At 36.3% G+C, this 25,834-nt stretch overlaps 1 protein-coding gene and 1 pseudogene across 1 annotated transcript in view; both read right to left on the reverse strand.

Moving 5' to 3' along the window:
- The window catches only part of Mrc1 (mannose receptor C-type 1), an 84,656-nt gene that overhangs the window by 15,836 nt on the left and 42,986 nt on the right, over nucleotides 1–25,834 (reverse strand). Inside the window, exons 11-22 of the mRNA XM_020180977.2 lie at nucleotides 20,335–20,483; nucleotides 17,779–17,978; nucleotides 15,098–15,225; nucleotides 14,530–14,617; nucleotides 12,907–13,051; nucleotides 11,416–11,457; nucleotides 10,070–10,233; nucleotides 8,891–8,958; nucleotides 6,970–7,070; nucleotides 6,156–6,298; nucleotides 5,651–5,765; nucleotides 1,999–2,165 (exon numbers count right to left, since the gene is read on the reverse strand). Of these exons, the coding sequence (XP_020036566.1) occupies nucleotides 1,999–2,165; nucleotides 5,651–5,765; nucleotides 6,156–6,298; nucleotides 6,970–7,070; nucleotides 8,891–8,958; nucleotides 10,070–10,233; nucleotides 11,416–11,457; nucleotides 12,907–13,051; nucleotides 14,530–14,617; nucleotides 15,098–15,225; nucleotides 17,779–17,978; nucleotides 20,335–20,483 (1,510 nt within the window). The remainder of the gene's footprint in view (nucleotides 1–1,998; nucleotides 2,166–5,650; nucleotides 5,766–6,155; nucleotides 6,299–6,969; nucleotides 7,071–8,890; nucleotides 8,959–10,069; nucleotides 10,234–11,415; nucleotides 11,458–12,906; nucleotides 13,052–14,529; nucleotides 14,618–15,097; nucleotides 15,226–17,778; nucleotides 17,979–20,334; nucleotides 20,484–25,834) is intronic.
- LOC109697406 (ubiquitin-conjugating enzyme E2 variant 3 pseudogene) lies at nucleotides 20,493–25,800 on the reverse strand (annotated as a pseudogene).

Below are 25,834 nucleotides of genomic sequence, written 5' to 3' on the forward strand. Positions count from 1 at the left end.
GTCTTTCAGACTCTGGACTTTTCCCTGTGAAGATAATACTTGTTCCTTGCTGTCTAAAGTGGTTGAGCTGTGCTTTTCTTGTATAACACCAGTCTAGATAAGTTCACCCTTCCATGGAATTGAGTTACTATGAACACCTCACTATTTGGGGATGGGTAAGGGTGTAGATGAATTTGTCAGCTCCTGGGGATTTTCTGCAAGTAGGAGGCTGTGGTCTACTCCATGAGCTACACTAGTTTTTATTGTTTAAGTTCCACCTTTATCTTCCATTTCCCCCTTCTTTTTCAAGCTTAAATATGGGAAGAGAAAAATGCCTGCTTAAAATATGCATTCTTGTTCTCTGTGTCTCTCTCTGTCTCTCTCTTTCCACAAGACATACCTTAACAAATTTAAAAGAATAGAAGCAGGTACCAGTGACTCATGTCTGTAATTCCAGCTACTTGGGAGGCTGAAATTGGGAGGATCACCATTTGAGGTCAACCTGGAGAAAAAGTTAGCAAGATCCTCATCTCAACCAATAGCTGAGCATGGTGGCCTATGCCTCTCATTCCAAGATACATGGGAAGCTGACATCAAAGAATTGTGGTTCCAGGCCAGTCCAGTCCAAAAAAAAAAAAAATTCATGAAACCCCATTTTATTTGTGCTCTAAAAACAAAAAAAAATTTTGGAATAAAGATTTTTTTTAATTTATATAAAATTCATCTTTCATCCATTACATTTTTCTAAGCAAACCCTAATACACTTCATCTTACTTTAAGTTCAGCAAATTTCCAGCTCTAATTCAAACATAGATGATCAAAGCATTTCTCCATAGAAATGTTGCCCATCACTTACTCATCACCAGAGTACACCCACCCTACATGTAGTTCCGAAATTAATTATCACAAAAAAGTCATTTTGATCAGATCGTTTTTCTATTTCACCTTATGTTTTGCTGTCTACCTGACAAAGTGCACACTCTCTCACAGAACAGCTACATTTCTCTGAATTCTACTTTCTATCCCTCAAAGCTCACCCCTACTTCCTCCTACTTCTTTTCTAACCTAAAACTCCTGCCATATTCAAGGCCATTTAGTCCTACCCAAACACACCTGGTGCCTTTCTCTTGTAGACTTTGCTCACCCTGGTCACTTGGCCTGCCCTTCCTTATCCTCTTGCTTACTTCCTCTGATTATCATGTTTAAAGCTATTTGAAAAATATGTGTAATTGGTTCTTCCCATAGTCCCTCCATCTACCATGTCACACAATGACAGTGCCTTACAAAAGAGCTCCACAGGTGTATATCAAGTGGATAAATCACCCCATCCCACAGTGAGTTTCCTTCCTCTTTACTATAGTACTGTATAGCTGACCTGCAATTATACACTTTCATTTCTCTACTACTGCCTTTCTTATATAAGACTTATATTCTGGTTTAAGTGCAAGCTTTTTTAAGGTAGAAACAAAGTCTTCTATTTCTTCATACTATTCACAATCCCTCACATGATGATGGACACCAACAGGTAGAGTGTTCAATTACATAAGAGTATGAGTAGTAAAATACAGAAGCGTTAGCCGGTCTTGTAATATACAAAAGCACTTCGTGCAGTGTTTGTAACAGAATGAGCAGTCTACAATCACGAACTCAGTAATGATATTGGTGATGCTGATGATAGCTTCAGAAGTCATAGGGGCTTCCAGACCTGCATCCCAAATACTACAACAGCAGCAAGGGATAAGGGGAGGCTGATATAAAGCATGTTATAACCCTGGGTCCATGTGTTTGCCCCGAGTACAAACTTGGTTTAGCATGGAGCTGGAGTTTCCTACTATTCACTATGACCAATCCTCCAAGGCCAAGAGTTCCTAAACAAATGCATGTCCCCTCCCTCCAGCTTGTCTCAGTCCATAATAGTTAAAATCTACAAAAATGGATTGGGTGCAGGAGGACTCTGGTAGATTTCTCATAGGAAGGTAATCAATAGTGTGAGAGAGGTGATCTGAAAGTGGTATTTACATCTTCATAGGACAGACTGCTTCTTCTTCCACCAGGATAGCCTTTTCCCCAGTTTGTATAATGAACTCCTCTCCCATCTGTCCAAAGGAACGTGTGCTCTGAATTGATGTCATTCAGCCCAGTCCAGGCATTAAAAGTGGAGTCTTTCATATGGTAGGTAAGAAATGCTAGAAGAAAGTTTCAAAAGACAGTTTTAAACTTTGGGGTTTAATATTCAAGATAACAGAAAATATCTTAAATATGTTCATTTGAAAATACTGAGAGTGAGATTCAAGTCTTTTTTTAGTATTTACAAGTACTCACCATAAAACAAACACTTGCTCACCTTAGAGGCCAGCTAGCAATTAAACATTGCACTTTGAAAAGTTTCTTACAATAAAAGTCTAGATTTTATCTAGGCTACTGCAAATAGTTGTGAAAGTTGAACTCTGCCCAAGGGCACCAGGGCAAGGGAGAAAAGAAAACTGAAATCTATCCCATGCCCCACTCTTCATGCTGTATACCCCCATCTGGGTTGTGGCTGCCTGCCAGCCTTCAGAAAGGAGCATATTTTTCTAATTTATAAAAATTCATCCTGTGAGTTCTGACTCTGTAAACAAAATAATCTGATTATAGTAACAATGGGAGAGAGGTCTCTTAACCCAGAAAAGTCCTGAAAAATCAAAGCTATTTGTCAAAACAAGAAGTATTAGACTTTTAAATTATCAGTTTCTTAGATTGCCAAACTGTGATTCTTGCTGGGCAAATTCTAGGGATCAAGGTTATCTCCTGAATATGCTTGAACCTAAGGAGTGTGTCTGTGTGTGTTTGCGTATGTATTTCTAGAGAAATTCAGAGCACAACAATATGGCTTCTTGCTTTGTCAGAGTTATGGTAGACAGGACAGAATGGTGACAAATATCCAGAAGCTTTGGAAAGGTTTAAATGTTCATGTCCCTCATTCCTTTCCTTAGCCCATCTCCATGTGCCCCCAGCAGCTGCTTTTGCCCCCAACAGTGCCTGAACCACTGACTCCTCAGTGGATGAGCTCCTGTGCAATAGAACAGCAATTTACGTTTAAATATGTCCTCTGCATTCAAACAGGAAATGCAATGACTAAGCCTGAGGGCTACAAATAGAATATGCAAAATAGAAGTCTTCGGAGATACAATGATCTGTCTGTTCAAGAGCATTCTTGGAACAGCCATTGCTATACATACTCTTTCTGTACAGTAAGCAGTATAGAGAGCAGCTGGCTTACTCAGAGATTTACTGTTTTCTGAATAAACTAAAGATAAAAATAAAAAAATAGACTTTTCTTCCAACATTTTTCAAAGAAATAGGACATGGGTAGATATTTATTTTGATTTATTTTGTTTCCTAAATAAGATTATAACTTTTTCTATCCTCCCTCAACTTGAAATGAATTGTGGAAAAGCTCTACCTGCCAACATTCAGCACTGAGCTTTTTTTTCTGTTTTTAAATGTTACTGCCAACAGCCACAATAAAAAATTAAACAACTTGTGCCTGTTTTGCCAGAAATAATGTTATTTTATCTCAAAACCATTTCCTTCTGCACATCTCTAGTACTCAGGTTCCAACTCGGTTATGCCAGAAATCAGCCCTTTGTGGTTAAGAGAGGAAATCAATTATTGTGTTTCTCTGCTGGGTAGCTAAGTCCAAAATGTAGTAGGCCAGTTATGGAAATGCAGATGTCATGTTCTCAGTAGGAGCTTGCTTGGTTTACTGTATAATGTGCTGTAAGGCAGCACATGGTGGCATTTTTAGGGCAAATGCTTGGGAAAGCACCATGCAGGTTTCTAGTGTCTTTCTTCTTATACGTTTCCACACATCATTTTGGGTGGTAAGTGACTGTGAAAGAACTTAGAATGAAAGAGAATTTCCAGTCTATCTTTTTCCCCCTTACAACATCCTTATAAATGTATATACACAGTACCTTCTCTGCCTGATGTAAAAGCCTGTATATGTGGCCCTCTAGTATCCACTTAAGTACCTCCTCCCAGTTTAAGCATTTTCACCATCCTTTGGAAACTTTGCTTCCTTCACAAAGCAGACCAAGTTATCAGTCCTAGTTGTTGGGATACCCATCTGATTTTGAAGTTAAATCTATTTCCCTGTAACAGCTACTCATAGGTCCTAAGAATTCCATTGGGTCCTCTCTTTCCTAAATTGTTTAAGGGTGTCTGATCCATAACTCACTTTAAAGTGGTTTCCAAACCCTTCATCAGTTTAGTCTAAATTTCCTGCAGGTGGTCAGCATCCTCTTTGCAGCACAAATCACAAATTTAACCTATTATCTGTCTCAACAAAGGCTCTAAAAGTCCACGCAAAAGTGGTACATTCCTTTCTCTTGGCAACAACAGAATGAACTTTACGATCTGCTATGTGGATATGGCAAGTTTCTCCTTCAGTGCTCTCTCCAGCTCTGACTTATCCTGATGTTTTATCAAAAAAAATTTCTGAATTTGTTCAAAGTTCTTATTTAAAATATCAGCCTTACTGTGTTACAAGTTATACGATTAAGTGCCTAGAAGAGAAGTAAATTGGAATTCAGCAATTGTTCATTTTATTCTTTGGGTCTTTGGGAAGCAAACTGATTTTTGGAGACTGGCTGGAATGTAATCCAGCAGTCCTGGGTTTGATTCCAAACTCTTCTTACCAGGCAAGGTCCCTCACTCATGGCTCTCCCATTACCATTTCCTCTTTCACAAGTGGGGTAATAATACCTACTTTATAGAGGTGCTATGAAAATGGAAAAGGAATCTATGTTAAAATCCAGCATGGTGCCTATAACCAAATAAAATCATTCTTTTTTTTATTATTGTTTTATTATTCATATGTGCATACAATGCTTGGGTCATTTCTTCCCTCTGCCCCCACCCCCTCCCTTACCACCCATTCCGCCCCCTCCCTCTCCCCTCCCAACCCCCTCAATATCAGGCAGGAACTATTTTGCCCTTATCTCTAATTTTGTTGAAGAGAGAGTATAAGCAATAATAGGAAGGAACAAGGGTTTTTGCTAGTTGAGATAAGGATAGCTATACAGGGAGTTGACTCACATTAATTTCCTGTGCGTGTGTGTTACCTTCTCGGTTAATTCTTCTTGATCTAACCTTTTCTCTAGTTCCTGGTCCCCTTTTCCTATTGGCCTCAGTTGCTTTTAAGGTATCTGCTTTAGTTTCTCTGCGTTAAGGGCAACAAATGCTAGCTAATTTTTTAGGTGTCTTACCTATCCTCACCCCTCCCTTGTGTGCTCTCGCTTTTATCATGTGCTCAAAGTCCAATCCCATTGTTGTGTTTGCCCTTGATCTAATGTCCACATATGAGGGAGAGCATACAATTTTTGGTCTTTTGGGCCAGGCTAACCTCACTCAGAATGATGTTCTCCAATTCCATCCATTTACCAGCAAATGATAACATAACCAGAATATATAGGGAACTTAAAAAATTAAGTTCTCCCAAAACTAATGAACCAATAAAGAAATGGGCAAGTGAACTAAAATCATTCTTATTAAGTGCTTCATTATTTTTCCTTACCAATTTTTAACTCTGGAAAACCAAAAAAATCAGTTACAATCAGCAACAGCCTATCATCTTATTGGCAAACCTGCATATTTAAGTTTATAACTGACTTGAAAATGATCTGCATACCTTGCTCTTTTTCATTCTGTATGGATACCAGATTTCCTTTAAATCCTATGCAAGCTTTGCGTGCTGCTTGCCAAGTTTTTCTTTCTTCTTCAGAAAACCCAAAGATTTTGAAACACTGAAAAAGAAGGGAATAAAAGCCCATAGGAGTTATCTAAAGATAACCAAATTTGTTCTAAAGATATCAAAATAATTCATGAAGTTGAGAGCTAATTATAAATTCTTCCACAACTAAATAGGGATTTTAAAAATTAAGTCATCTCTATGACCCACAAACTTTCATTGCAAAGGTTTATTCTCCCTTGAGATAAAGGGTATGACTCTTAGGAGACTATTTTAAGCATGCTTTTAATTTCCATTGAGAATTTTCCATGCAACTCTCCACTTATTCTTGGCAGAAATGGCCTGAAGTGATGAGGCAGGCAAAAGTTACCTTTAAGATGAAAGATTTGCATTTGTTACTCTTCATACTGAATAATGCTAAGACTGCAACCAAGTCTCCTAATACCTTGTTATTGTACAAACTCCAACCTTCCTTACAGCCACCTGGGCTTGGGGGTATGGTAGGCATAACCGTGGCATTGATGCTGCTGTTATGCCGCTGGCAGATGAAGGCATTTGGATAACCACAGTTAATGTCATTCCAAAACCCTGGCAAAGAGCAGAACAGTTAAATTAGATTTACATACTCATGTTTTAAAATGCTGTCTTTCAGAAATGTAATTATTTTATGCGGATTCTCAAAATATGGTTTAGAATAAAATCAAACTATTTTTACACAAGTGACTAGAAGAACCCATGTAATATCCCTTTTGCTCTTTCATTAAATTGATAAAATTTCAATTTTACAGAGAGATTCCTACACACCAAGCATGTACTCGGTGTTACAGATATATTATCTAGTTACAGTCACTCATAATAATGTCTAACAATGTCTAAGCATGTGCTTAGTTTTAGATGCATTATCTCGTTTAATCTTCACAAAAACAGATAAGTTACATCACTATCCCTATTTTATAGAATATAAGAAACTACAGAAAGAAACAAAGATGATAAATAAATAAGTTCTGGACATTTTCCTCAAGAAATAACATGAAAGAAAAAGTTCCATAATTTGGGAAGAAGTGAAATGATCACAAGTGTCATTTGTTGGCATACTGGTACACACGTTGCAAATTTCTCCTTTATAAATTGAGTAGTTGTGTAGCTCAAATTAGAATTATCTCTTCTTTTCTTACTTAAGTGTATAACTAACTATTTTAGCCTAAGGATGAAAGAAATGGCACTCTACAACACAAAACAAAAGCTTCTATATTGTCTACCTGAATTTGTATACATGGTTACACAGTTTTCATCTTCATTGGCAAAATTGGGTTCACCTGTAGCCCAAGCCACATAATCCACTTTGCTTCCATCCATCCAACTGGAAAAGAAAATTCAACCATTTTTTAACAGTTCAGTCATTAAAACAATTGACTACAGCCTAGAGATGGAAAAAGGCAAGTCAATCAAAACGAATGCAACACAGTACACCAAGCAAACAAAAGCCCTCTTCTTAGAGACTGGCAGGAAAATCCCAAATGCCTGGACACTGAGTGTGCTCCTCAGCATTGTGCTTCTCTGATGCAATTCACAAGCAACTCAAACTGGATTTAATCCTGCAAAATGTCACCAGTCTTTGTTTTAGGGCATCATCAGTCATCAGGAAACCATCCATTAGGAAAACATATTAGACAAGAATATAGAATATTGGTTTGCCTTCTTTCCCTCCCTGAAACAAACTACCTTTAGTCTTCAAGTTTGAGAAGAAATGGAGATCCCAATTACACTGGAAATGGGCCAGACGCAAAACCTCCTCCCATAGCGCTCTTCAGACATGGCTCCCTTATAACCACACATTCATATAGGGACAGAATATTATAGGATTTCTCATTAGGGCCATTCTGTCAGTCTTATGTTTACTCTGTTTCTCAGTAAGGTAGGTGGGCCAATGCCTGTTTTCATAAGTTACAGAAATTCAGAGACTGTGAGGACTGGACCCAAAAGAGGTCATCAAATTCAAGCCTCTGTTTTTAAAGATGATAAAACAGGTGCTTGTCAATAGGAAGATCAAACATTTCTATTCTTTAAAAATATTGAGCCTATGTGTAGGTCTCTATTGCTCACAGATGGCAATAAAAATCTTGTGGAATGTGTGTGAATAAGACAGCTGTGCATGAGCCAGGAGGACATATCTGTTCTTCAAATTCAGGAGAAGATGCTTATTGATTAATGAGGAAAGAGCCCTCCGTATTGCACTTATTTCTTCCCTCCCACACAGCTTTCCTGGACTCTACATAATAAGAATCAGAACATCCATCATTTTAGAAGGGAAGTTCTTCATGCAATTGGAATAGTTCTTCAAAACACTGCTGCTAGGGGTGTGCTAGTGGTTCACACCTGTAATTCTGTCTACTAGGGAGGCTAAGATTGTGAGGATTGCAGCTTGAGGCCAGTCTGCGCCAAAAATTCACAAGACCCTTTCTTAACTAACAGCTAGGTGTAGTGGCATGCACCTGTCATCCCACGGAACATGGGAAACTAAGATTGGGAGGATTGTCGTTACAGACCAGCCTGAGCAAAAAAGTTTTTAAGACCTCATCTCAATGGAAAAAACTGGGTGTGGTGGTGCATGCCTGTCATGGAGGATCACAGTGCAGGCTAGCTTGAGCAAAAGCAAGACCCTATCTCCAAGAAAAACAGAGCAAAAATGGCTGGAGATATGGCTGAAGTGGTAGAGTGCCTGCTTAGCAAGCTTGAAGACCTGAGTTCAAATTCCACAACTGCTCCCCAAAAATAAATAAACAGTGCTGCCAGGCAAAGCAGTGAGTGAGGCAACAAAAAAGCATCCTTTAGTTCTGGGTACATTAGTCCAGATAGGATCATAATTTTAGAACTAAATTCAGTACTCATATCTATCTGATACATCTTCTTAGTCTGTAGTTTAGTGATACCTGATGATATCCTAAAAAGGATGTGAAATGTTACAAGATTAATTCCAATATTGAATTGTTCGAGAATTATCATTGTTGAAATGGTTAATAGGATTAAACTGTTTTCTCTTTTTCTGTTTTAGAGATTCTTTGCAGATTTAAAATGCTGTAGATTTTTTTTCAAATTCACTCAGCAAAAAAGTTTTCAAAATAATTCTTAGGTATTTATCAGAGCACTATCCTAAATGTAGTTTTAGCTTGATTTACTTACATGAACTTTTTATCCAAGCTGATCAATAAACCAATAAAATATGGTGTCTGCCCACCATTCTTGTTTATCTAGAATATGAAATTTTACATATAGTTTAATTTAGAATCATAGAATAAACAATTCTCAGATAAAATCTACACATTAATGAGGTAGCCTATTTGGAATCTTTCCCAAAGAGGAAGGATTTAAGTTCATAGAAATAAAAATAAAAATGTAAACAATCTAACAACTTGCATTTATAAAGCAAATGCCATGCCTTAAGTCAGTCTCTTTAATACCAAGTGCCCTGTAAAAAGTTGGTGCTTTAAAACAAAATAGCTAGTGGAGATTTATGCAACAAAGAATATGCTTTTCTCATACGTATATATATATGTGTGTGTGTCTACACACAATACATATATGTACAGATTTAACACACAACTTGTATTATGCATATATATTTATACAATATTAGGATATGACCTGAGAATTTCAAAGCAAGGTATACCCACAAAGACATATGATGATAATTGAGGCTACAGCTACATATTCATAGTTGCAATCAAATGAATTTTTTTCTATCAGAACTGATACACTTATTTTTTTTCTCCTTCTTACTTACTCTGGAAAACAATAAGGATGCCTTGACTGCTGTTAATCAGAAAGATATTGAGGCAGGCACTCTTAGAAAAAATAATTATACTTTCAGTAATAGTTGATTATTTGGGTACAACCAAGAAAGACTTTTATACAAATAATGAAGCTGTTCTATATTTTATTCAATAATATGATTCATTAAGACAGATTTTCAAATTAATAATCAAACTGTATGATATACAAAGAGTCTAGGATTGATTTATAGCAATTGTTGGGATTTGTAATCTTTGAAAAGAAAATTAATGAACTCAAAGCCATCAAGTATGGATCCTCACAAAACCCAGACTACAAAATGTTTATGTATTCTATGATTCTGCTCTGTATATGCAGTCAATAAGCTATTATTCCTGCACTGAATATTCAAACAGTAAGCTGTAACTCCCTTGATGGCCTCTTCTCTCAGGAACTAACATCATTAACCCTGAGCTTAGGAACATCAGATTTAGCATCTAGTTGGAAATTATATCATGAGGTACCAATTGTAGACATTATCTTTGTTTGTAACATGTCACTGTTCCATTCTTCAATTAATCATATGCTTACATATTTCCATAGAAACTTCTTCTCACTTTCACTTTTAATAGTAACAAGATCACCAAAATTCCTCTTGCAAAATGCTCGTGCATTATCCATGGTTTCCTTCTCCTTGCTAAAATAATACTGGTAGTCTTTGTAAATCACCCACCCATCTTCAGTGACTGGGGGATCTGAAAAAGCAATAAGAAAGGGTGATGAGTTTTACCTATATAAATGAAATAACTTGGTAAGTATGGGCAGAGTGAAGATATTTACAACTCTGAGAGACCAGGATAAGCAAACTGTCTATTTCTGTAGACTGAATTGCCTCAAGTCAAATATTTACTTGCCACCACCCTGTAAAACTAGCCTATTTCTCTTTCCAACTCGTTCCATGGGTCATTATTGAATACAGTAACTCCCAATGTTACTTTCACCAACAGGATCGCACAGCTGAAAGGATTTACAAGTGCACCCATGATATTCTAGGTCCAAGGCTTGGGTTCTATGAGAAACGCATTCAATTCCAATGTAAGAAACAATTTCTCACAGACAGACTTGAGTAGTTCGTGGTAGAACTGGAGAACCAAGAAAGTCATATGCCAAGAAAACCTCGTTGGTTCTTCCAAACCATGGATTTTATGCTTCTGTGCTGAAGGAGGCTGCACGAGGGCCCCCCAAGACACCCGGGTCCTAATCCTTAAAGCCTATAAAAGTTACCTTTATAATGAAAAAGATTTTGTAGATGTGCTTAAATCAAAGATCTTGAGAATGAGAGATTCCTCCATATTATCTGGGTGGGCCCTAAATGTATAACACAAGTGTCCTTATAGAGGGACATTGAGGGAGATTCAAATAAATAAGAAGCCAATATGACAACTAAAGCAAGATGTTACATTGCTGGTTTTGCAGGTGGAGGAAAGGGCCATGAACCAATGGATGCAAGGAATGCAGCTCTAAAAGCTTATAAAAATGAGGAAACAGACTCACTCCCTGAGACATTCTGAAGGAAACATGGTTGTGCAGACATTTGAATTTGGCTTAGTGAAACTGATTTCACATTTCTGACTTGCAGAACAAATGTGTGTTGTTTTGAACCACCGAGTTTGTGGTATTTTATTACAACATTTATTGTCCATGTGCTAAAAAAGAAGAAATTTGGGATTTGTGAACCCAGGGGAAGTTGTGCTAACAGGTCTTATGTTTGTGCAGGTGGGCTTCTCTGGAGTTAAAAATACAACTTTTCATGACATTCACAAAAGTCTTATGAACTTCTGCTCTCCACCTTTCTAGGGTAATGCTTTTCATTGAGAAAGGAAAAAGGGGGAAAACAGGCTATCAATTTAGAGATCAGAAAACATAGAAACACCTACTGTCTTGAGGGGCTGGTGTTGGCTCAGGTTTTAGTGTTTTTCCTGTAAAACAAAAGAAGTTAGATATAAACTATGCTCTATTACAGATTCTTTTATTTTCATGAGCCAATATTGATAAAATGCCAACTGTTTTCTCCCCTACTCTCCATGTTCTAATTCATTTATTGTCTTATAAGGAAGAGAAAGAAGGAAAAAAGAGAATTAAGATTTAAACAAATTAGATACAATAATAACTACAGAAATTGAAGACAGTTTCTAGTAGCATAGGTAGTGTCTATAAAGGAAAGGAAAGAACATGAGTTTCAGAATTAGGAAACCTAACTAAAATCTCAAGTATAGGTTTAAACTATTTCGTTTACATTTTGCAAACTCAATACAGGGATTAGTAATATGTGTAAGTAGGTTGGATAAAATATGTGAGTTATTAGTATATATTAGTTGTTCAATAGATGACAGATTTCCAGTTATCCATTTCACTAGCTATGAAATTACTTACAATTTCATTATTTGAAATTCTTTGACATGAACTATGCATAAAATAAAAATATACTTCCTCCAAAGATTCTTATTATATAATTTTTTATTGAAATTTAAATGAAATATTTTTCTTCCCAAGTAGTTAAAAAACATTTTGTTGGAATCTCATAAAATGACTCAAGTTACCTAGCTTTGGGTTAATATATTTAACATTATAAGAGTAGAACAAAGCTACTAATAATTTTTAAAGGATACAACTAGCCATTGGTTGCTAGGAGACTTAAAAAATAATAATAAACACTTGGTCCTTCTATTCTGGAAACATTGAAAGCTCAAATCTAATCAGATGGGATAAAGAAAATAAGCAGACAGACACAGGAGGGCAGTAGAGTGGGGACAGTTACCAGGATTCCCCAACAGCAGAGGGCAATGTGGTTTCATTTATCTATTTATAATGGAGAAAGCTAATTTATGCTTTGGTTCTAGGGTAAATTTATTTGCTTGTTTGCTTATCTTAACATGAGAACCTAGATCCTCTGACCTCAACACCTGACTTTCTGGTCATGCTGTGTCTTATAGCATCAGGGATCTCCAAATGGTGCTGGAGATCTTAGTATTGAAAGTTTGTCTCTAAAATCAAGACACCTGACTGCTTTCATGACTAATACAGAAGGACAGAAGGTAAAAATTTCAAAAATGAAATCATGACTCTGCTTTACATGGCAGAACACATATCCACGCCCACCACTGCAGAACCTGGACGAGAGTCAGAACTGCTTATGCGAACAGCTTCAGAGGACATGATTCTTGTCCAGGAATGGAGGTGGCCTTTGATCTTCTGTTCCTCTGGAGCATTTATCTGTACTCAAGACTTCATTCTTATCCTGTGAAATGAGAGCTCCTAATAGTTCCCTTATTCTGTTATTTTGCTTGATTTTGCCAATAAAGGGAATATTTGGGGTGTCAGAGGCTAGTGCTCCAATCTGAGAGAAAAGGGAGGGCAGCTGATTATACCTTTTTGTATCTGGCAAATCCAGTTGTTGAGGTGTTCACAGTTAATATCATTCCAGGACATACTGGGGTCACCCTTCAGCTCACCACAGTATTCAACATTTTGATAATTATTAGGTTCTCCAAAGGCCCAGTTTTCATATGAAACCTACATTAGAAATATTATACTTGATCTTAGCCAAAGGTCAGGTGAGTGGAGCTAAATTAGAAACATTAAGTTGAAGCTATTAAGGATTTCTGTCAAGCCGATGTCAATCATCTCTCCAAACAGAAAAAGAAATAGACATTTGCACTTTTCACCCACTTACTTTTTGCACAACAGCTTTGTTCTGAAAGCATGCTTTATGAATACGAGTGGGAAAGAAACAGTTTTCATCGCTTGGAAAATTTTGAAGTTGACTAGAATAGAAAATTGGTTATTATAACATTGTCTTTAGCTTCATCAAAGAGAATGGATACAAGGGCCACAAAAGTGAGGTTTACAGAACAAAGTTCTATTTCTCAGCATTGGAAGTTTCTAAATTTACAACCTATTGTAAAGGGATAATAATATTTCAATGGGTTGTTAGAAGCTTTTTCTTTATGAGATGGGTAGGATAGAGAAGTGCAATGAGTTCTTCGTACAAAAGAAAAGGGCATAAAAATATTGCTAACGAAGGTAGAAAACTTTGACGAGATGAACAGTAGCAATAAATGAAGGCCCTGGGTTTATGTCCTCTATGGAGTTTTCAACGTGCAATCAGAGCCCAGAGAGTTTTGGACTGAGCATAGTGATCTCTTTTCCAGAGATCTAACTATAAAATCCAAGTATCAATAGAACCATCAGATAAGTCATCTTACCAAGTGCTTTGGAAGTTGCTGAGTTACAAGAGGAGGTAGAACTAGAATTCTACAAAATCATTTCCTTTGATAACAAGAGCTGCTAAGTGGTGCCAGCAAGTGCCATAACTTCTCACTTCTCCAGTGCTGAGAATGGGAAAAATCTAAAAAATCCTGATGGCTATTAATGGGAATGTCAAAAAGTTATGCTGAGTTCTACTTATCTAGAGGAGGCTGCAAAACACCCAGTTTTGGAGAAGTTTAACTATCTGCACACTTTTAAATAAAATGAAGATATTTCATATAAACCAGCAGAATTTATTTTGTCTTTTTCATTCATTCAACCGTAGCTATGCTTTAGGTAAACAGGGGTAAGGTCAAGAGAGTGGTCCTAAAATTGTGTTTATTTTGCATTGAACAATGTCTCCAGCTATCATAATAATAACCTATCTTACTAAAAAAATGTGGGTAAGCCAAAGGAAAACATCAAAATAAATTCGTGAGTACTTGGGAGGTGGAAATAGGAAGATTGTGGCTGTAGACCAGATAGGAAGAAATTAGTGAGATCTTATCCAGAAAACTAGGCATGTGAGGTGGTATGGATCTATAATCCCAGCTACTTGGGAGGCAAAGGTAGGAGGATCATGGTCTCTGGGCTAAAAACAAAAGGACAGGGGGTGTGGCTCAAATGATAGAACACATGCTTACCAAGCATGAGGCCCTGACTTCAATCTCCAGTACTGACAAAACATACATACATACATAAAATAAATAAATAAGAAAATGATATTAAATCAAATTACTCACAGGAGAACCATCACTCCAGGTAAAACCCTCTGAAGGGCTTCCGTAGGTCAATCCTAACCAAAACAGCTCATGGTAGTTCCCACTGGCCCTTCAAAACATACAGAAAGCAGATGCTATTGCAAAAAAATAAGTTTGGTAACCTATTAGGACAAACCAGATTTAAAAGTTACCTGCAAAACATAATTTAGTTAGTACCCAAGTAAAGAGATTTAACGGGTAAATATAAGCACTAGGCAATTGATGTGCATTTTGGTTCAACCCATGAAAATCCTGAAAATGGGGTGCTGGCTTGAAGATGAATTATTGCAGAGTGCTGAAAGATAGTCATGCATTCATCCACTTACCCATTCGTTCAATAAATATATACTGAGTGTCTTAAACCTTAACACATCAATTCATTTCTGGATTTATATTTATAAAATTTAAAAAAATGAGCTGAAAGTAAATCAAAATGACCACAGATGTGAGACATGATCTAGGTGTTTAAAGTCACATCCTGAAATATTTCCTGAACATCATTAGCACCAAGCAGGTGAAAGAAAAGGTATGACATAAGAAAGATACTTACGTTATCAACCGCCATATTGCTTGCTGTTCCTCTTTGTTATTAATGCTAGCCAGCTCTCCACCCAGAGCTCTGCAAAAATCCCGAGATTCAAACCATGTTTTCTTCTCATGTTTTCCTTTTGCAAACAGCTAAAGATGAAAGTGTTTCAGAAGTTATTTTATACACCATAGCTTATCAAATCAAGAGAAATAATCCTTTATTTTTAAATATTTTTTATAGAAAAGCAAAGCATTACAATGGCCCAAAACAATGTCATAACTTCCTCTATGTAAAATCTATTTATGAGTGATTATTTGTGTAGCAAAATTTGGGGGATGATTTTATTTGAGAAAGCCTTAGAAAATAAAAGTATTTTACAGCACAGGAGAAATCAGATTAAAATCTTAGAAGCTAAAGGCATATGGATTCGGTTTATGGCTCATTGAGGAAGACAAGAGTAATTTGGTTAAATGTGAAAAGTGCCATTGAGATGCAAAAAAACTAATAAATTTAGATACAAAGAAAATAAACACAAATAAGGAAAATGACCTCCCTAGACTTGTACCAGAGTTTGTTATTCTAACACTTTGTTAGTAGGATCCTTCCTAACTGCCTTGTCTTTTTTCTCAACAGTTGCACATTTTAACAACTATTGAAGCATATACAACAGACATTCATCTGGTAGAAATGGGTTATAAACTAAACTAAATTTAATAGATTTTATAATTTAGAGATTATGGCCTATTGTAGAGGACTGCCAGCAGAACTATGGAATGGAATCCACTGTGGCATTCCTGGACATGCTTACCAATATGCAAATAGAATAAGAGTTAGTTATAGCCAACAACTTATAATTTTCATTATAAAAGTGAAATAAATCATCAGGAGTTTGTGGAAAAGGAGATTTGCTTCCAATGGACTCTGGCTGCGCAGCTCATCATCAAGAGATATAAGACAACCTTCACCTCGACCTGAACTTGACTTGATTTACCTGAGTGAAGTTATTTTGAGCAAGTTTCCACATTGGTAGCTCCCAAGATTCCTGAGTATCTCAACCTGCTAGACTCTAATATCAGATTTTATTTTCTTAAATAAATTTACTACCAGTAGAATTTTATTAACTCCTACAAGTTAATGCTTACAAAGATGGTCTATACATTTCCAAGTAAAACCCACTCCAGCCACCTCTAAAACCATATAATTCATAGTGAAGCATATGTGTGGATCTGTTGAACATCCACCTAAAATCCTGCCTCCACTGGAATCTCTGGTTCACTTCCCAGCTCTGGTAATTCTGCTGCTTCTCTCAAATAATAAAAATGCTATAACAAATCTCCACAGCCTACCACCCTCAGCTGAAAGTCTGTGTGTAGAATGGATCTGGTAATGCAGTCATGCAAAATTTTCAGATGTAATGATAAAAAAACTGATTTGCTTAGTGAGGGTGACCAGCTCAATTACTCATACCCTTCAGGAGTATGAGTGGACAACTTCATTCTGACAAAAGCTGCATTTTTTTTTTTTTTTTTGCAGCGCTGGGAATTGAACTCAAGGCCTCTCACATGCTGGGCAATCACTCTACCACTGAGCTACATCCCTAGTTCCCGACAGAAGTTGTCAATCTTGCCAAATTGTCTTACAAGGCATGTCATGGCCTTTCAAAGGGTTTGAATAAAAGCAATCCTGAGAGCAGGCTAGATTTATTGAGCAGTAGATTTATTTCTTTATTTGACTATTTCTAACTTTTTCTAGAAAGGATATGATTTAAAAGAGACAGGGAAAGACCCAAATCTTTAATTCATTCATTTTTGTTTTGTTTCTGGTTTTGTTTATTTTATTGAACTTGATTACATAAAGGAAAAAATGGATTGTCCCACCTAAGAATGCATAAAATAATAGAATATTGGGTTGTCACGTAAAAGGCATTGAAAGGTCATGCCTCTACTTATCAATGTTTTCTTCTGCATCATTATAATCATGATGGATTAAATCTGAAAAATGGAGAGGTCTCTCTAAAATACCTTCATGGTATAACTGTAGACTAATTTATACATTATATAAAATATTGGACACCAAGAGCAGGAAAAAAATGAGACACAAAGGATAGCATGAAAGGGAACAAAATTTTTCAAGATGAAAAGAATGGTAGTGTGGTAGTGCACACCTGTAGGCTCAGACATTCAAGACGCAGAGATAAGATGATTTCAGGTTCAAAGCCAGCATAGGGAAAAGCATGGGACACTATATGAAAAACAAGCTAAAAGCAAAAGGACTGGTATATGGCTCAAGTGGTAGAGCGCTTACCTAACAAGCCCTGAGTTCATTCCCCAGTACTGCCAAAACAAACAAACAAAAAAGGATAAAAAGAATTAGGAACTTAGAACAGGGCTGGAAGTCCTGAGAGCAAGGAGAGAATCAGAGAGGGGAGATGACCATGAAGCAGATGAGGGCAGACTTCTGTGAATGGCCTGTGTGTTGTCAGTTGTGTTTGCTGGCCACTAGCATGCTAAGGAATTCTTCAAGAGCAACTCAGGCCCGGTCCTCTCTAGATCAACAGACTCAGAACCCATTTCTACAGTGGAGCCTGGGTGATGTATTATGTTTTGTTTTGTTCCTTGTCTGTATTTAATTCCTTAGATGATTCTCGAGGCTAATGGATGGGTCAAATTCTTTATTAGCATAGTAATTGATTTGATACTTGCCTTGAAACACAAGCTTGTTTTACTGGTGGTACCCCAATCCTCTGGGCATTTAGGTTCTGGAGTTGTTGGGGGCTCCGGTGGGCGAGTTACCCCTTCTGCCCAGTGCTTGCACACAAATTTTGCTTTTTCATCACATTTCAAAACATCCCATAAGCCCCCTGCAATCCCAGTTCTCATGGCAACACATCCTGCCTTTCGCCCTGCATTCAGCAAAGTAAAATTCAGTCAACAGGTGTTTACTGAAGGTCTCTGGTACTCACAGAAAATAGTTCAAATGAGTGTGTGCTAAAACCTGAATAGGAAGCTAAGACACAGAAGTTCACTACTGTAGCACTGGGCAGTTGGCTTGTGCTATTTTAAACCATTTGGCCTTTTATTTCTGTGGCCTATATCTTACGTGTAGGGGATGTTGATGACATTTGTATTTGTAACATCTGGCAGAGTGGCCACACATAGCTACTTAATGATACAATACTTTTAGTATGATCAAAATTGCCATAATGATAAAAATAGTGATTTAATAGTTTTTCCTTCCTCCCTTTCTTTTTTGATTCTTTAAGATCTTCCTCCTCTCTCCCTTCCCTGCTCCACCCCAGGGTTCCTATAGGACTTCTCAGGTACAATGTTCTTTTTTTGAGGCAGGGTCTCACTTTGTAGTCCAGACTAGCTTCAGACTCACTCTGTAGCTCAGGCTGGCCTGGAACTCATGATCCTTCTGCCTCAACCTTCCAAGTGCTGGCATTACAGGTGTGTACCATGGTGCCCAGCTAGAACCAAAGTTCTTTATAAATTTCAAAACAAATCATTCCTGAGCTGGAGATTTTAGGTAAGTTACTCAACTACTCTGAACTTGTTTCCTCATCTTAAAATGCAAATAACAGGACTTACCTTATAGAGTTGTGACATAAATAAATAAATAAAATGACTATATTAAGTTTAATAGTTTGTGATTCTGTTTTGTAGTCATGGATATTCCCAAATAATAACTAAGCCAGAGGTTTAAAAAAAAAACCAGGATTCCTTGCTGCTAAGATGAGTTAATGTTTTTATTAGTGTACTTTAAGGATATTAAATAGTGCTTAGAACTCATTTTCACAGCTCTAAGGAGGTACATCTTTTCTAGGGGTTTTCTCTAAAATCTCTGATTTCATGACATCCAAAGAATTTTCTTTGATTCCTAAGGTAGTCCCTCCCCCACTTTGCAGACAATTGAAATCTCAGTTATCTGGGACACATGGCAACGGAGGCTGCAGGGATCCACTGACTCTCATAATCCCTTCAACTGACCTACTGCTGAGTCCAGCTCCTGTCTCCTTGCTTGGTCTTCATGAAGCTATACATTCAGTCAAAGAGGAACTCCCATTCTTCCATCAATGATCTACCCTAACAATGGTTGCCACTGAGTTGTGGCTGTACTTTGATCCATTTTTATGCCCTAAGGATATTGCAGGATTCATTTCTCAGATCCTACTGTGGAATGAGTAACAGGGGTAAAGTAGAAATCCTAGCAAGATTTTTTTAAAACTATGCTTTCAATCTTAATATTCTAACCAGTTATTTAAAAATGAGCCCAAACCTTAAATTTTTCATTAAGTTAATGATTTAATAATTAAAGAAGAATTGCACTTTTCAGGTTATTGATCTATTTTTCTTACTGAAAGCTGAGAAAACAAATTAAAATAACTCCCAGAAGTTAAGACATACTAGGCCAAATAGTAAATTTTTACACTTGGGCTATTACTCCTTTTTTAGCTTTTGACTCAGGCACAATGAAGTGTTTTCTATAAAGGATGCTAAATTATCTGGGTGTTGTCCTATTGCACAATATCAGATGCCAGAATTCTAGTGTAGAAAGAAGACAAGGGATCTTTCCATCTATTTCAGAAACTACTTATAGTCTCTAACTAGGAAAGGCAAATCAAAATTGGTAGGGAGGGTGGATGGTACAAGTTCAAATTGCACAGGTTTTGGTAACTACATAGATTAGTCTAATTCTATGCTCAGTTATTTTCTAGTCACATAAATTTTCTGAGTCCCAATTTCTACATCTTTTAAATGACAATACTTAAAACTTTCCTTGTGTAGTTCTTAAAAGGATGAAAACAAAATCCAAGGCATATAAAGGGATAACATAAAGACAAGATATTGGAATAATGAATTCCAATAGCCTTTACCCAACACTCAAGCGTACTAATATTTCTATTTATAGTTGCACCAAAATGTTTATATCCATTTCTACAGCTTTAAGTTTTCAGAAATAAGTTAACCATTTGGATCATTTGTGGTCCCTTGAGATTTCCTAAATGTTTCTCAAATAGACTAGTACCAAATAATCTAGCAATTTTTCCTTCCTTTTCTCCTTAGAATGCTGCAAACTCAATGGAATTTTTTTAAAGAAAAAGAAGAAAAAACAAAAAAGAGGAAGAAATATAAAAAAAGTTACCAAGAGCAAAATCAATTACCATAGTCTGTTTGGAAAGCCACACAAGAGAACAACAGGCTTTGCTAAAGGATTTGTGGGGTGAATCAAGCTGTTCAAGAGAGCACTGCACCTACCTGGCATATCTGAGTTCCAGTGTGTGAACTGAACCTCTTCTTCTTCAGTCCACTGAAAGGTCCCTTTGTTTTGTACATCTGAAAGTCCTGTCCAAAAGTATTTTTCAGGCCTCAATCCAACCAAACTAGTCAGAAATGCTTGTTCATATCTTTAAAAAAAAAAAAAAACTCAACTAATCTTTAAGAACACTGATATAAACTATTTTAAATTATCAACATGAAAAACATCTCAGTCTTATGTTCAAGCTATGATTTAGTTGATAATTCAAACATATTGTACTGTATGTATATGTATCACTTGAGTTATAATAATTTTCACTAAAGAAATGTATGTTTACAAAGAGAAAATATACAGCTGAGTAAATCAAATCATTCAAATGCACTCAAACCATTTCTCTCTAGTTAAGGGAAAGGCTGGCTTCTGTGGCCCTCCTTGAAATTTAAGACAATTTTGAAAACACAAAAGAGACAACTATTGTAACTTTAAAAAATGAGACCACTTTTCAAAGAGGTCAAGTATTCTACACAATTCTTGAGTAAGTAGAAAGATAGTAAGATTATCAAGGACATTAAAACGGAATAATCTACATGAATTTCCCCTCTCAATTTCATTCCTATAGCCCAGCCCTAAAATGGAAACATATCAAGAAATACAGAGAAGCAAAGAATGCTACAAAGTTCTCTACAAAGAACTGGGTCAGAGTCATGAATTCTAATACTTTCTCTCCCTTTGAGGTCTCATGGATGGAACTGTCACAATCTGGTAACAATGTAATTCAGTAAGCTAGGCAAGCAAAGTTTGCCTTTATTGACTAACATAGAACAATGTAGGCAGCAACACAGACATAAATTCCTCTTTGGAATAAAAGGAAAGTGGAACCTAAAGTTTCCAGGAATAAAAAGAACAATAGGTGACTCCAGAGAGATTGCAGAAAAGGAACACGAAGAGTCCTAGCAATAACAGAATTTTTATTGGACCTTAGCCTGAATAATTTTAGACCTTAAACAGAACAAACTAAAAAAAAAGTTCCAAATGCAAGTTATTTTTCTTAAAAGTCTGAAAATTAATCTAAGAATGTAAGAGTTAGTGATACACACGCACACACATAATAGAAAGCATACAAGGAAAAAACAAATATAAAATATGAGATATTGTAATAGTTTTCCAACAGATTGATTACAATGCAGTCTAGAGCATAACCATATATATGATACTTAATGCAGAACAATTTACCTCCCTGGTCATAACTTATATCAGTGTGCTATGATGTATTAGCATTTAGTCATACAAGAGAGGAAGATACAAGTTGAGATACAATTCTTTAATGTCCACTTTAATCAAATGGTTTTTAGTATCAGTAATAGCCCCAAGATTTTTAACTGAGTCTGCCTTGAAAGGCCAATAATTTATTATATTAAAACCCAAAAATGTTTATTTGTTTTTTGCAAATAAAATAGATATTTTTAAGTTTTTAAACTTTGGGGTGCATAATCTAAGCTTTGCAAAAAGTAGGCAAAAAATAAGAATAAATAAACACATTCCAAAGATGGATGGATAGGATCCTAGAAGTCAAAGTTGCATAAAATCTCCTTTGCCCATTTGATTTTCTTGACCTATCAGTCTATTATTAACTAAGCAAAACTAAGAAAAAAAATGGAAGGATGGAATGAATGAATGATTTGGTGTGATACTGTGATTTTTTTTTTCAGTTTCAGGCTTATAATTCTAACCTATTTTGTCTGATTCTAGGTCATAAGATCCTTTCTCATTCCTCCTCCATGCTCTGGAAGAGGAATGCTACACAGAGGCCAAGAAGAACCTGAACAGTCAAGGTCCCGATGAATTTTCCTACCCAGTTTATTTTCAATCATGCCAGGAAATGAAGTCCCCATAAAACCCCTCAAAGGACAGGGTTCAGAGAGCTTCTAGATAACTGACTGGGTGATGGTTCCTGGGTGGTGATGCACTAAAACCCAGCTCAGTTCACCTTCTCCCATACCACACCCTGTACACTTTAATAATTAACCAGTAAATGTAACCATTTCCCTGAGTTTTCTGAGCTGCGCAAGCAGATTAATGAACCTAATAAGCTGGGAGTGGGAACTCCAGTCCTTCAAAAGCATGGGTGAAACAGTCACCTAGAGCTTGCAATTGGTACCTGGGGTGGGTGAGGGCTAGTCTTGGGAACTAAGCCCTCAATCTGGGGTATCTGATGCCATCTCCAGGTAGATAGTGTCAGAACCAAATTGGATTAGAAGACATCCAGCTGATGTCACTGCAGAACTATTTGCTGGCTGAGGAGGAATTCATACACCTTTTGAAGTCATAGACATGAGGGTTATGAGTGTGTATTGGGAGAAACTGAGTTGGTCTTTCCTCTATAGGTTCAGACACTGTCCTCTCTACCCTCACTTTTTGGTGAGGGGAATAGTGAAGACAGAAAGTGGGACTGTAAGTTAACAAATTTTACTTACTTTTCTTGCTTTAAATTTTGACATATGGTAGATTAGCAATTGAATCCAGTAGCTTGTTAGTAAACTGTTCTGAATTTAAGGACACAGCTGATACGGAGAATTACTTCATTCCCAAATATTCAGATTCTAGCACAATATTTGAAATAACAGCAATATTTATTGTTACATGTTTCTTTTATAATTAACTAATGTAGTGAATTTTTGGCAATTCATCCATTATACTGTAATATTTTAAAATTTTAGATTATCATCCAAAAGCATATTAAAATTAGATTTTAGGAATTATCACATTTCTAGTTATCATTTGTTAGAAAAGGTAAGTTTTAAAATCATATGAAATGGTTGTTTCTGCTTTAATTTCCTATTTTATAAAAAAAGGACAGTAAAGATAACACCAAAACAAACTATATAGAACTAATGCTTATTTCTTCAAATACCCAAGGTTTTTTGTCTATTTGTACAGTGCTGGGATCAAACCCATAGCCTTAGGCATGTTAGGCAAGTGCTCTTCCACTGAGCTATACTCCCAGCCTAAATTTGCAAGCCTTTTAATCTAGTTAAATCTATTAGAAATCTTCCCAAGCATTTTAAATACTCTTCTTAAACATGGGATACTGAATCTTCCCTTTTTCTAGAGTTCATCATTAAAACTGACCAGTATTACACTAAGTGAACATAGACTGATTATTTCCTTTCTACCTAGGATGTGTGTGCCCTTATAAATGATCTTGCTCTTATCTACCTGACTGATTTGAATTCATCTATTATATGTTTTTAAAACACTTTGGACTTCCTCACAGTAGTTACCATACTTGCAAATGTACATTGATTTTGTGTGATTTGATTACCATGTTTCCCATTCTAGATTTTCTTTCCCATACTAGATTGTAAGCACCAGAGGACTTGTAAATAGTCCAGGTATGTTCACCAGTAGTGCTGATGCATAGTAGTGTCATAATAAATGCCAGCTGAATGACTAAATAAACACTGACCTCAGCGCATACCCACTCTGCTATTTGTTGAGGATTTATCTGGGAAGCCAGGAAAATAATCTACCTATCAACTATTTTTTTAAGTAATCCCCTAGGGGGAAGGGGGAGAAATGACCTAAACATTGTATGCACATATGAATAAAAGAAATAAAAAATAGTAACAAAAAAATAAAGTAATCCCCTACATGAGAATGAAAGTAATTCTTTCAGAGTTTCAAAACCCCAACTTTAGGGTCCTGTGATAACTATTTTGGCTGTTAAGCATTTTCTTCATTTTGGTGCCTATAAAAACTAGAGGTTGAATGGGTACCTGATGTCCCTTAAAAGCCATGAGAACTTTGGACACTAAACCTCAATTTCCTCCTCTATAAAAGGAAGGTAATAGTCCTTCCCTTGGTGGTTGTTGTGAAGATTCAATAAAATAATAAAGTGCTCATCACAGCACCTGGCATATAAAAGTGTCGATGTTAGCTGTTATTACTAGTTGTGTGTCACAACAAAAATAACATTCTATCTTTCACACACATGAAAATATTGCTGTTGACTCATCACTAAACCATTGTGAATCATTTCTTCTGGAGTGATTAAAGAATTTGCTCAGAGTCATCAGTTCATTTAATCTCTCCCTTAAGGCCAATGGTTCTTTTTTTGTTTTAATGAAAGCCTCATATTTTGATCTAATAAACTGCTTAACTGTTATTCACAATCTGTCCACTAAAATACAGATTTCTTTATGTTTCTACTAATATCACAGTAAGTTTATGACATGGAGATCTTATATAGACCAGAAAGAGGTTACAGAAAATTTCAGAAAGAAAATTCTACTGGAGGTTACTTATTTTTCCCTTATATTTAAAACTCTTCAATGTCAATCTTGTTATGTTAAAGTAAATATAAAATTTTCCTAGCTGTTGATAGCTAATGAATTTGAAGAAGGAAAGTAAAATGCTTGGCCATTACTACCAACTTTGTTTTGCAAAAGAAACATTAACACATTAAGCATATACACCTTCTGCATATACACCTAGCACAGATTCTGTAAGTAGGGCCTATTTTGGGCCTTCTGCTTATCAGGTTTATTATAAATGTGAAAGAATGATCTTTTAAAATGTATTTTTCATGGTATTTCCAAAGTTCTACATGTGCTTTGAGTTTAGGGTACACAATTTAATGATGCACATTGCAGATAAATGTTTATCCTTGTTATAGGTTTAATGAACAGTATATATACAGTGTATATACAATATACGTGTGTGTGTATGTGTCAAGAACCCCAGAGAAAATTAGGGTGTTTTTCTCTTCTACACCTAACTCTGTAAGGATTTAATTTACAATGTTAACCTAGAAACTATCTGCCTTAATCAAGCAGTTTTTAAGGATAAGCAATAAGATACAGAAGTTTTCAAACCTATATTTTTGACAAAATTAAATGGCCTTTCCCCCATTCAGGTAACTGCATTTGTGAATTAAAGTTTTAAATATTGTTGGAGATCGTGGATTAAAGCACTGCTTTGCAGTTTCTCAGTCACTGTGTCTTCTCTCCTTGTGGCTTTGATGATTTCAGATAGCCTAGTGGCTCCAAGGGTGCAAGGAAAACTTAAAAATACTTCGCTCTTTATACCATAATATCCCTTTGCTAAAACTGACACTGGAGATACTTTCTTTTCGTTGTTTATGATACTGTCAACCCAGTCATCTACTGACAGTCTGACAGGATCTTTGACCTTTTACTCTGAACGGCTGCACCTGAAAGTTATGACTCATTATTTCCTGTTGGTCACCCCATGTAAGCACTTTATCTTCTCCCTGTTCAGCAATAACCCATACATCCTTGCTTGAAGACTGTGTCTCCAAAATATTTGCAATAATAGATTATAATCTCTGTGAACCCAGATTGCTTCCAATTCCAATCACTTGACTTGCAGGAAATGTACAGTTTCCACGTTGCCTAGGTCATGATTTCCACTGGTTGAGATGCAACAAGCAGGATGCCATTTGACTATAATTTTCCCTATTAACACATTTTAAAACAA

Source organism: Castor canadensis, chromosome 15 (genome assembly GCF_047511655.1).
Source record: "Castor canadensis chromosome 15, mCasCan1.hap1v2, whole genome shotgun sequence".
Classification (NCBI taxonomy): domain Eukaryota; kingdom Metazoa; phylum Chordata; class Mammalia; order Rodentia; family Castoridae; genus Castor; species Castor canadensis.